General features: G+C 34.0%; 1 protein-coding gene across 2 annotated transcripts in view; it reads right to left on the bottom strand.

Moving 5' to 3' along the window:
• Window positions 1–13,027, bottom strand: part of LOC121370824 (vacuolar protein sorting-associated protein 13D-like) — a 118,815-nt gene that overhangs the window by 52,763 nt on the left and 53,025 nt on the right. For both annotated transcript variants that reach the window (XM_041496311.1, XM_041496312.1), the window contains exons 35-42: window positions 12,209–12,448; window positions 11,689–11,917; window positions 10,525–10,758; window positions 9,768–9,889; window positions 8,993–9,091; window positions 8,448–8,687; window positions 1,374–1,518; window positions 100–269 (exon numbers count right to left, since the gene is read on the bottom strand). In XM_041496311.1, coding sequence (XP_041352245.1) covers window positions 100–269; window positions 1,374–1,518; window positions 8,448–8,687; window positions 8,993–9,091; window positions 9,768–9,889; window positions 10,525–10,758; window positions 11,689–11,917; window positions 12,209–12,448 — 1,479 coding nt within the window. The remainder of the gene's footprint in view (window positions 1–99; window positions 270–1,373; window positions 1,519–8,447; window positions 8,688–8,992; window positions 9,092–9,767; window positions 9,890–10,524; window positions 10,759–11,688; window positions 11,918–12,208; window positions 12,449–13,027) is intronic.

The raw sequence follows: 13,027 nt of genomic DNA, 5'->3' as shown, positions 1-13,027 counted from the left end.
GTCCCTGGTCCATTACAAAGATTACTATCTATTTAAAAAATATTTTGGTAATATAATAAAATTAAATATTCTCATAAAATCTATATAAATAAAAGTTACCTCAGCATGTGTGATTTCAAAATTCTGTTTAGTTTCACTGGCTGGCTGGTATGTACAGTTGGTAGTCAGCCAGACAGCAGCAGTATCTGTGTTTTCATTGCACATGGTCAGTGCCTTCTTACAGTTTTCTCGCACAAATCCAAGATCCATTAACGTCTTGATGCATGATTCTGTATAGATATACATGTAGTTATATATACTATTCTGCAACATTTATGGGTTGGACAAAAACAAATTAATACCCATAAATCTCTTGCATAAACACTTACTGGTGTAGGATTTTTGCTTTATAATAGTGTAAACATGTGTAAATATAAAAGTGTGGCCCCCGCCCCCATTTTTTGGCACCTTCCTAGGCCACTGACACTCCTCACTACCTAAAAGATATATTAAATTAATTTTGTGAATGAAGAATGGGTTGCACATAATTAGGCTTGCAATGCTCGAGTGAAACTATTGTTCTCAAAAAGCATAAGTTTACAGTGGTGCATAATATTTATTCTGATACAAGATCCAACTGGAGCTCTGCAAAAATATGTAAAATCACTGTCATGAACTTCTGGAAGTCAGTACGTGTTATAACTTACAACAAATAGAGAATGTTTTGTAATGAAGGCTGTTTTATCTTTTTCAGCTATGTTATTTTGTTCTATAAATTTCTAACTGTTATGCATTAGGCCTAATATCTTCACAAAAAGTGAAAAACAATTACTAGTATTTTAATTACAAACAACATAATATTAACTAATATAGATAAAAAACCTCACACATAAACAAGTTTCTTTAGACCTTGTCATTACCCATTTTTCATAAATATGATAACAATTTCTGCATTTATCGATGAGGGGCGGGACGTAGCCCAGTGGTAAAGTGCTCGCTTGATGCGCAGTTGGTTTAGGATCGATCCCCGTCGGTGGCCCCATTGGGCTATTTCTCGTTCCAGCTAGTGCACCACAACTGGTATATCCTGTCTGTGGCATGGCACATATAAAAGATCCCTTGCTGCTAATCGAAAAGAGTAGCCCATGAAGTGGCGACAGCGGGTTTCCTCTCTATATCTGTGTGGTCCTTAACCTTATGTCTGATGCCATATAACCGTAACTAAAATGTGTTGAGTGCGTTGTTAAATAAAACATTTCCTGTTTCCTGTTATCGATGAATAATATTAAGTTTTGCTACATATGTCATCCAATGAGAATCTAATAACATGAATAACAGCAGAAAGTCTGTAATTATATATTATTCATTTAAGACATGTCATGGTTTTATTTTACCTTGATGTACGGAGGTGTCCATGCCAGGGAACTGACTGTGTCGCTGCTGTGCCTTCATTGCCTGCTGGGGCAGCGAGTTGAGGATGGACAGAAACAGCATCATGTCATGGTAAGACAAACGCAAATTCAGAGTTTGAAAATTGACCTGAAATACAGAGAGAAACATTATTAGATGGATCAAACCAAACAGAACAATAAATCAAATTCTTGATAAATATTCAAGCACTGGCCTTGATAATTTCTGAAACACGAAAAGTTTTATGTGCTGTATTCACATGAATGATATAGAACCATGTGTATCAAGGTATCATTTACCAAATAGAACTGTTTTCTATGATGAATGAATGTTGTAGCCCCACAGGTATACATGTAAACGTATCATCTACCAAACAACATTTCGTGCTGGGGTGACGTTAAATATTCATTCATTCGTTCTACGAAAGAACAATCAATAGAAGGCCTCATAAGTTAACACACTTGTGCATGATCCTTTTGTGCAATAAAAAAAAAATTCTATTAACTATTTTCAATAATAGCTATACTTTAAAATTATTTATTAGTTATGAAATATGTAATTATTTAATACTTATTTTCTAAGAATTCCTATTCTAAAGCTTCAACCAAAAATACATGTATGAACAACAAGAATCGAAACAAAATCAAATTTTTACTTTTTTATTTCCACCCCGCTCTGTATTTTAATTAGTATGCTCTAGCAATGAGTTTCAGTTTTTAAAGCATGTGATTTTATAGCCAATTCCATCATTCATATCAACAGAGGTTAAATTAATTCACAATTAATAGTGATAAAATTACTTTAAGCTCATACATGTACATGTATGTCAAATAATTGACATTAAAAATACCACAGAATATATTTTCTCAACATGTGCTTCTAATATTATTGCCAGTCATTAGCATGTGTGAAGACAAAGGCAAAATGTTATACAAATATTGCAACACAACTATCAGAACACGTCTTATAATGATGAATACATATTACCACAAACTTTTATTATAGTAAAAAGAAGCTGTGTACATATTGATTGCATATAATATTTGTCTGCAAATGACACAAACAACCTAGAAATAAGTTAAAATAGTTGCCTAGAAAAAAAGCATTAAAAAGTGTTTTATTATAATAATAATAATTATCATTTACTTTCATTGCACAAACAAAACAAGTTGTAAACATTTACTTTTTATAACTTACAACACAATCAGGTTACAAATAATTAAGCAAATGTACCAGAATAAAATTACTGTCATCAACATTATTAAGCATTTACCAATAATTAAGCAAAGGCAAAATGTAAAATGAAAACAGCTTATTGCATTAAATATAAGATTAAGGATAAACCCAATGCCTATAAGGTGTAGAAGTCGATGTATAGGAAATATGAACTAGCATTCACTATACTGTACCAGATGCCATGTATTTTAAATTTCACAAAATGTTTACCTTTAAGATACCAATATGAACAACAAAATTCCCCAGAACTCCTTTTCCCAAAAGACCAAAAAAGTATAGTCATTGTGATAGTAGAACATGCAAATTCCACAAATGCTTAAAGCCCATATCCATCTTCATGCCAGGTGTTGTTATAAATATCCATAATATATTTAAGTATCACAGATCAAACCAATACCCGATGTAAAATTCAAAGAAATATACCAACAGTGTGAGCTTTGTATAATTAACAACTTAAATAAATAAAAAACATAATTCAGTGCAAATCTATCCCAGTGATGAAACGCATGCCTGGTTACATTTACTATACGTCAGTGTTCGAGATTAAAAAATTTGGCCAGTATCCCAATTGGATACTAACATTTCAAAATCTGGTATCCCACCTGAGAATTTAGTATTATATGACATCCCGGTGGGATACTGGGTTCTTGAAGTCTGGTATCCAAAAATTTAATTCTGGTATCCCCGGGATATCGGGATACCGTTAATCTTGAACACTGTACGTGGTTAACTCAAGCAGGATAAGCATGAAGTGAAAGTGTAAAACTGGAGAGAGATTGTCATGTTGCAGGTGAATAGTACCGGATATGTTAACTCGTTACCTTACAAACACATGGCAGTAGGTTGCTAACAGTTTGTTCTATGCCATCTGCATTCTGTTTTGAATTATCCTGAACAAGGGAAAAAAATGTTTTACAAAACATAAATGGCCAATAATTAATTGAATATTTTTAACCCTGTCACTGTTAAGTTTATCCATTGTTACATTCATTGTACCAAGGTTGTCTAATCCAGTGTAGTTTGCAAGGTTAAGCGGGTTAAAGTCTGAATTTACTCACTACACTAATGACCCAGTAATACAAATTTAAGGCTCATTTAAAAAATGGCTGTTGCTATATTATTACAATGTATGCCCAGAATACTTCTTGTAGAATACATTATGTCATTTGCTTATAACTAACAAGAGTACCAGTCAAAAGTAGATTGCGGTGACCTTGTTATGATAAGACAAAAACTTCCATCCCAAGTTGTACTTGCATATACGGTTTGATGATCCTATATGAACTGATAAGGAAGATATGACCCGTTAAGGATTTCCTTGGCCGTTACTACGCGATGTTATTCTTTCTTTTATTCTTTTTAATTTTGCAATACAGCCATTCTACACTCTATTATACTAATGTTGGTAGTAGAACATTTTTTACAAAAAAGGTTGAACGTTATTTCTTTATGTTTAGGAATACAAACCAGTTTAGAAGTAAACAACATATTTGCCTAATTAGAAATAAGTTCATACGTGTTTGCTACAATGTGTTGTGTTTTGAAACCATTAAAGTAGAAACCCAAGTTACAGACTCGCACTTTCTTTTACCAGATGTAGCCCTTCTCTCTGTCTGTGCTATTTTTACGTACACTGTGTTTCATAGCAATGGGGATTGATCTGAACTTGTACATACAGAGAGTGGGGAAATTGGCTTTAGCCTTACGTGCAAATGGTGTATATTCAGTTGATCTAAATACTTATATATTAATATTAATGTTATTTACCGTTGGGATATCTGGCGTAAGAATTGTACTATTATTATTACTTTGTTGTGGGGATGTTTGCAGCCTCCGTGATAAAATTGATCTTGTTAATGCTGAACTTAATAATTTTGATGTGATTTGTACTTCCGAAACATGGCTACATAAAGATGATGCTGATAACATAGTAATTCCTGGTTACCACCCCCCAGTTCGTAAAGATAGGTTGACTAGTGGAGGTGGTGTGGCTATCTATGTTAAAGAATGTATATTTTATAAGCATATGTTGGACTTGGAAGTAAATGGTCTGGAAGCTGTATGGGAGGCGCGTAACAAAGTTATTTCAAGCATCCGTAAAGCTAAATATGATTATAATATGAAACTGGATAATTTATTAAATAATGAATACGGGAGTAAAACTTGGTGGCAGGTTCTCAAACAATATATAAAACAAAAAGATAATTCCAAATCAACATTTCCAGTCATTGAAAACAATGGTATTCTTTATGAGAGTGATGAGGATATTGCAAACGTAATGAACAATTATTTTATAAACCAAGCCAGAGTTGATAAACCAGATCAAGACTTACTAATGAATCAACATAAGATCATTAATCAACTGAAAGAAATAAGATTACAGGGAAAAGAAGTCCAAGATGTTTTATTATCTCTAAATGTAAGAAAAGCCAGTGGTCCTGATCTAATTAATAACAAAATTATTAAGAAAATTGGAAAATATTTAGCCAACCCGTTGACGAAATTATTTAACTTGTCTCTGTCTTATTCTACATTTCCCACTATTTGGAAGCAGTCACTCATCGTTCCAATCCATAAGAAAGGTAGTATTCATCTGTGCAGTAATTACAGGCTAGTGGCCTTGACAAGCTGTTTATCTAAAGTATTTGAAACATGCATTATGAAATATATTTCAAATTTCTTTCTTGATAATGAAATAATATCTTATTTGCAGGCTGGTTTTAGACCTAGTGATTCCACAGCTTATCAGTTGACAGACCTTTATAATTATATCTCTAAAGCAATGGATGATTGGAAAGAGGTCAAGGCAGTATTTTGCGATATTAGCAAAGTCTTCGATTGCGTTTGGCACAAAGATTTATTGTATAAATTACAGACAAATGGAAGAAGTGAAAAACTCATCCTGTGGTTTAAGAGTTATTTAGAAAATCGTAAGCAAAAAACGGTGATCAAAGGGTGTACATCTGATAATAAATCCGTATTGGCTGGGGTACCACAGGGATCGGTATTAGGACCTCTCCTGTTTTTGGTTTATATCAACGATATTGTTGATAATATTAGTTGTAATATTAGATTATTTGCTGATGATACTTCTCTTTTTATTACTTTAGATGATGATTATGCTTTGGGATATCGTATGATAAACACAGACTTGTGCTTGATATCAGACTGGGCAGACAAGTGGCAGGTTAAGTTCGCACCTGGTAAAACAGAATCTATTACCTTCTCAAGAAAAATTCATACCCATACCAAAATATATTTGTACCAAAATAAAAGAGGTTAAAAACCACAAACATCTTGGTCTAACATTTCAGAATGATGGGCAGTGGCATTGTCATATTGAACAAGTGGTTAAAAAGGTTAGCCCAATGATAAATTGTTTCCGTAGCCTAAAGTATCGTTTAAATAGGAAAACCCTAGAAATGCTTTATAAATCATATATTCTACCGTTGTTCGATTATTGTGACTATATATGGGATAATTGTACCGAAGGTCAAGCAAAAATACTGGAACAATTTCATCTGGATGCTCTTCGAACAATTTGTGGTGCTGTTAGGGGCACTAACCACAATAAAATCTATAATGAAACAGGATTTATTCCTTTAGTCCAAAGCCGTAAATTCCACAAAACATGTACTTTTTATAAAATGATTAAAGGTACGACTCCTAATTATTTACCAACGTTAGTGCTCCCATCAGTAATGACAGTGAGGAATTATCCGCTTCGAAATGCTGATGAATTGAAAAACATTCGTGCTAGAACAGGATATAAGAAATCATTTTTGCCATCAGCTGTTCAGGATTGGAATGCCCTTGATATTAATATTAGAAATTTAAAAAGGCAATATTTCCACTAAAACAAACACCACATAAATACTTTTTCGATTTTGGATCACACTCAAACCAAATTATACATTGTAGACTCCGTTTAGATTGCAGTGATCTAAATGCCCACAGATTTTTAAGACACGTCTGATAATCCTTATTGTCGTTGTGGCCATCCTTTTGAAGATACAGTCCACTTTCTGTTCTGTTGTCCTTTGTATGATAATATTCGCCCAACCATGTTCTTTTATAACAGAGGCTTCGACATTAAAGCAGTGCTTTTTGGAAATAAGGATTATCCTTCTGAACTGAACCTAAAGATAGTACAATGTACAATCTATGCACAATTTTATTACTTTAACAAAGCGATTCACTTTATAATTATACATTACCTAGTATATATATATATATTATTATTATATTAGTCTGATGCACCATTTGAAAGTTTCACTTAAAATTTGTATTATATATGGTTTACACACATAGCTCATGTATATTTACGAATGCGAGTTCTATATCTAAAAAAGTATTTGTAGTTTGTATGCAATGGCTGAAATGTTATTTATGTAATGCTATCTTTCATGTGCATCATTTATTTCAATTAATGTATTATGTCAAATTATATCATGGAGAGGCATTTACATAGGCCTACAGCCTGTTTGCTTGTTTATTTTAAATGAATAAATATTGTTTTAAAAAAAAAAAAGGATTTCCTTTAATGTGCACTATTGTGCATAAAAAGTAGGTCGCAAAGGTCTAGTGATGTAACACAACACACCACATATTTTCTTTAATGTGCAGTAATGCTTGAAAAGTAGGTCATGGTGACCTAGTTATGGTGCATGCACACCGTGATCCCAAGTTGTACCTGCACGCAAGGAGTGATGATCCCCGTATACCGGAGTATAAAAATCACTTTTTAAAAAACATGTTTCTCTTTTTCTTTAAGTTGAGTCTTAAACAGATAATGGACGCCTGTTTAAATATTCATATAATGATGGTGCATTATTACTATAATGGTCAGAAAAAAAATCAACAATGGACTACAATACAAGAGCATGCCAAAAAAGGTAAATACAACTAAAAAAAGAAACCCATCAAAAACAACTCTTAGTTAACCATTAAAAACTAAACACTTATAGTCCGTCCCACAGGGAACGTCTTTATTTCATACTATGAAATTTACTACAAATTATTTATTTCTCAGTAGATGATTTTGTAACTTGCGCACAAAAATAGTAATTTTGTGTTATTTCCAAAACACTTTTAAATTTTTTCTTACATCAAACCAAACTAAAATTATTAACAGAAAACATGTCTATAGAATGATGGGACGGACTACAGTTTAAATTTGTTTTTTTATATGCTATATTGCTACAATGAGTGAACCAATGAAAAAAATTCCAGATGAACAAAAGCACTCAAAGTGAACATCCATATAAAATAGGAATAATTATAAATATTATAGTAAACAAGAATGTAAAACAAACTTCAACTTGGTTTTAACTGGTATTATTTAAAATTGTACAGTCCGATTAAAAAAAGTTGAAGTTTGTTTTGCTTAATGACATCACTACAGAACATTGATTTATTAATCATCAGCTATTGGATGTCAAACGTTTGGTAATTCTAACATGTAGTCTTGTAAAGGAAGCCTTGTACATTTGTCACTTAGTAGAAAGGGATCTTTTATATACATGATCCCACAGACAGGACTGCACATACCATGGCCTTTGATACACCAATTGTGGTGCATTGGTTGGAATGAGAAATAGCCCAATGGGTCCACCAATGGGTTACATCACACCCCCAATTCAACAACTCATGCTAAAGCACCAATTAGACACTTAACAATCACTGATCATTAATACATTAGGCTAACACTTTACCACTGGGCTATGTCCCGACCCCCCCCACCCCCCCCTAATTAAAAAACTCACACTAAAGCACCAATTAAACACCTAACAATTAATCACTGATCATTAATACAAACATACCTCCAGCAGTAACTTTCTCTCTGCGGCCTCCGCAGCCTCCAGAAGGCCACAGCTTGGTGCCGGTCGTAGCGCCGGAGCTGGGTTTGCATTCAGCTCGATGCTGATCGACAGAGGGTCGATGATCGACAGAGCAGTGTCGTCCTCCGACATGAGGCAGCAGGAGAAGACCTCGATACGCTGCAGACTGCATCGCATCACCTTGTCCGAGGCCCGAGGCTGGTACGTCAGCACGGCAGTGGTCTGTACACAAAATATATACTGGCTGGTATCACACAAAATTAATATAAATATTCACATCAGTATTAAAAAAAATAGAGTTACACATTATAACATATCACAATCAAGACTTTAAAAGTTTGAATAAAAATGTGTTTTTTAATGTAAAACATAAAAGGTACATATCTAAGGAATTAGTTAGTGACTTTAATTAGGCATCACTTTGTTTAGTACGATTTGTTTTTTTAAATGACATGTAAACCAAAATGTAACTGTTACAGTTATCTGTATTAACTAAATAAATCAATATATAGTATCCAGAATCAAACCTTAAGAATAACAGCACTGGTGTCCAAAGAAGCAGCATCTTCAACCACCACAAACTGTGTATCGTTGATGTTCAAACGCAGTTCAAATGGAACATTTACCTGCAAATAAACAAAACAAAAACTTGAGATACGAGATACTAACTCACATAAGTATAAATCTTGTAAAAATAGCAGTGAATTAAAAAATATATTTTGCACTGATTGTTAGGAATGGAATACACTTACTCTCATATCTAACAAATTCTTTTCATACTTAGATTTTTATACTTAATAAATCTAATTCAATTACTCCGATTTACATACTTAAGTTAATAGAGTAAATGGTAAAATCAATAAGAAAATTATGTTAATGTGCCATGACAGACAAACTCTGAAGTTGTTTATTCCAGTTAAATAATACAAAAAGAGAAGAAAAAAATAAAAAATACTTTATTGCATTGAAAGAATGAAGGAAATATTTTATTTAACGACGCACTCAACACATTTTATTTACGGTTATATGGCATCAGACATATTAAGGACCACACAGATACTGAGAGACGAAACCCGATGTGACCACTTCATGGGCTACTCTTTTCGATTAGCAGCAAGGGATCTTTTATATGCACCATCCCACAGACAGGATAACACATACCACGGCCTTTGATATACAAGTCGTGATGCACTGGCTTGGAGAGAGAAATAGCCCAATGGTCCCACCGACGGGGATCGAGTGAACGCTTTACAACTGGGCTATGTCCCGCCCCTTTGGGCACTGAAGAAGAAAGTCTGTTACCTGTTCCACAAACGGTCCGCGTTTGGTCACGATGCCCCTGGTGACGTTCAGTGGACTCTGGGTTCTACCTAACGAAGTTCCACTTGAATGTCTCACTCTAGGTTCTTGGTGGACATTTTTTTCTGGAACCAGAATGGCAAAAGATTTTTATAAGCTGATCAAATACAACACTTTAATAGTGAAGTGGCTTAGTTTCTAACAGATTAGATTTACAAGGAAATAATTTACATTTTGCGCTCTTTTTTTTGTAATTTATTTTTTATATCAAAGTCAATCCATAACTGCACACCTAAATGGAAAAAACCAAACAACAATTTTAACCTCTTTTTTTTTGAAATTAGTTCATGATACAGTTTATTATAATAATATTTTTGTCAATATGTATTAAAAATTTAACTCGACTTAAGGTGATGATGACTGGTTCAGCCATAACATAAAAGTAAACCCACCAGTTTTGTTAAATTTAAATATACGTTTTCAGCATTGTTAAGGACAATATGCTGCATTTTTCAGCCTATCAACACATGAAATAATATTTGCATGCTAAATATTAATTACAGATTGGTTAAAATATCATAGTATTCAGATAATAAATTCTGGCATGAACCAACAATTTCACAACATTTCTTGAAAAGATGTTTAAAATATTTTCATTCATGTGTGCAGTTATGGGCCGAGTTTGATGTAGAAATTCATATACTATCTAGTTTGTAGGTGTACAGATCAGTTAAAAGACAGTTCTAGTTTGTACACATACCTTGTTCTTCAGCTTCAAATGGGTTCTCCGCATCAGTGAGGAGGAACTCCTGCATGCTGAGCAGCCAGTCAAAGATGCACATGAGCTTCATGTTGTTCAGCAGGATGGTGAACTGGGTGCAGTCCTTGGACGAGCGGAAGTGCATCTCCAGCTGTAGGTCCACCTTGCTCTGCTGCTCTGTCAGAGGCTGCAAGATGTTCACAAACACGTTCGGTCGAGAATTCATTGGCTTGGCTGAAATATAAAACAATCATGATACATTAGGCCTCTAAAATATAAATTCAAGGAAAAGCTGTTATTTCCATGTTGTCCTAGATTTGAAGCGCAACAGAAGTTACAATTTGCAAAATGAGATTTTAGACTATTTACAAGCGAGACAAAAATCTATGGGAGATTCTTATCCTCATATATGAAGGAAACCCAAAAGATGTTAATGCAAAAACCAATGGATCTCCTAATCCATAGCATTTAAGTTTAGAGTTCCAAATAATAATGAGCTGAAGGCTACCATATTGAAAAAAGAAATCTTTTCATTTAATAATGCAGTAAAGTACACTTATAACGAACATGCTTAGAACAAACTACTGCATAGAACGAACTGATTGTAAATTCCTGTTTTATCTTCCTATACATTAATAACCAACTTATGCAAATGTGTACAACAAACTACTGCTATAACAAACTAACTATCATGGTCCCTTCATGTTCGTTATAAGAGTACTCTACTGTACATTGCTGGAACATTAACATGGTTGTACTCTATCAAAGGATAAACAATTTTTGTTTTCCTTTAAAGGCATACTGTCACGGATTTAAGGACCTTATTTCTCTGAAAATAGGTAATAAATAAAAATTACATTAATTGTTGGAAACCAAATCTAGCTATCGCATCACCGTAACTGAACGATGATATAGTGAAATCCACATCATCCCTCTCGGCAATTTTAGTTTTTGAATTATGGACCATTGCCAAAATTCAATTATTTTTACAAAATGTCGTTAATAAATTTAGTATGGTGGTTATCAAGATGGTTGAATAAAGTACATTTAGGGACAAATCAAATTATTTTTGTTCAGGTAATACTTTGTTAGACCATTAAATAGGTCAGTGATCTGTGACAATATGCCTTTAAGTATTGTATTCTGTATAGAAATGTTACTCACTTTTAAACCTTGTATCCACCACTACAATCTCCTGAGACACGAGGTCTATGTCTTTGGTTTGATCTGAAAAGCTGTCGTATGATAACTGTGAAGATATGAAGTCAACCCGGGCCAGGGAAACCTCTGGGTTTTCAGGTCCCTGATCATGAGTCATGAGAAGTTCCACGGTAACATTGTGGAGATCAACGACAATGCTGATACACTTCCATGCAGCACCACTCAACACAGTCTGAAGAAACAATGGTAGAAATTACAGATTAATGTATCTGACAAAAACAATCTTCAGCACAATTTTAAAACACCTTCAACACATTTATAGTTAGAGCCACTACATCATACGCTACTGTTTTTTAATTGACAGTAAGTGATTTTTTATATGCACCATTAAACAAACAAATAAGTACATGTCATGACTTTGGTTATCCCAGTTGTGGAGTATTAGCCAGAAAAATAGCCCAATGGGCTCACCGAAGTAGCCATGTAATTTTAAAAACCTGATATTAAAAAAGCAATTTCTTACATGGTTTCTTGGATCCTGCAGCTCTGTCATAAGAGGACGTGTGAATTCCTCGATCTGTTCCCCCAGGTTGTGCCCGAGAATGCCGCGAACCAGCTTGTACTGTGCCAAGTCGAGGTGGGCGTACAGGGACGACAGCCGGCCAGCAAGTCTCCAGTCGGGCGCAGTGTGACTTATGTCTCCGTCCAGGTTGTGTTCAATGTGCAGGTCGAGCTGACACTTCTCTCGCAACAAAGGAACAGGCTATGGAATAAAAAAGAAGAAAAACTATATTACATTGACAAAACCATTAATATTTTCAAAACTGCATCTCTGTAAAAGGAAGTTTGGACATTATTGTTGCCGCTCCCACGAGTCACTGTCAGAAGGTGTTTTATCATTTGTAGGACAATAAATCTTTTGTTCTTTGTCTGTAGGAGAAATGATAGAGATCAATAAAAATTTAAACAGTTGTGTTGACATGCAATGTACACTCCAAATAGTGATGATATTAGTCAATGAAAGGTGAGCAAAACATATATCTGAACCTAAGTTTATAAAATGACAAGTCTAGATTTCAGACTTTAATAAAGTCTTGCTCATACAAATACAGCATTATAATTAAAAGCTGTAAAGCTGACTAAGTCTTTAGTCACAATTTTGATGTTTTATACCATGTGAATGATATGTAGTAAGTTACTGCCATATTGTTTCCATTCTCTATTCAATGTTTGCTTACTGCCCCAACCCAAGAATAGTATAATGAAAGTGAGAAATGGCAAATTCACCAGCTATATGTTAAAAGAAATAAAGCCAACATTATGGTAATGATGAGTTGTACCT

Source organism: Gigantopelta aegis, chromosome 4 (assembly GCF_016097555.1).
Source record: "Gigantopelta aegis isolate Gae_Host chromosome 4, Gae_host_genome, whole genome shotgun sequence".
Lineage (NCBI taxonomy): Eukaryota > Metazoa > Mollusca > Gastropoda > Neomphalida > Peltospiridae > Gigantopelta > Gigantopelta aegis.
Note: the sequence above shows the minus strand (reverse complement) of the source record. Positions and strands in the feature narration are given on the sequence as shown.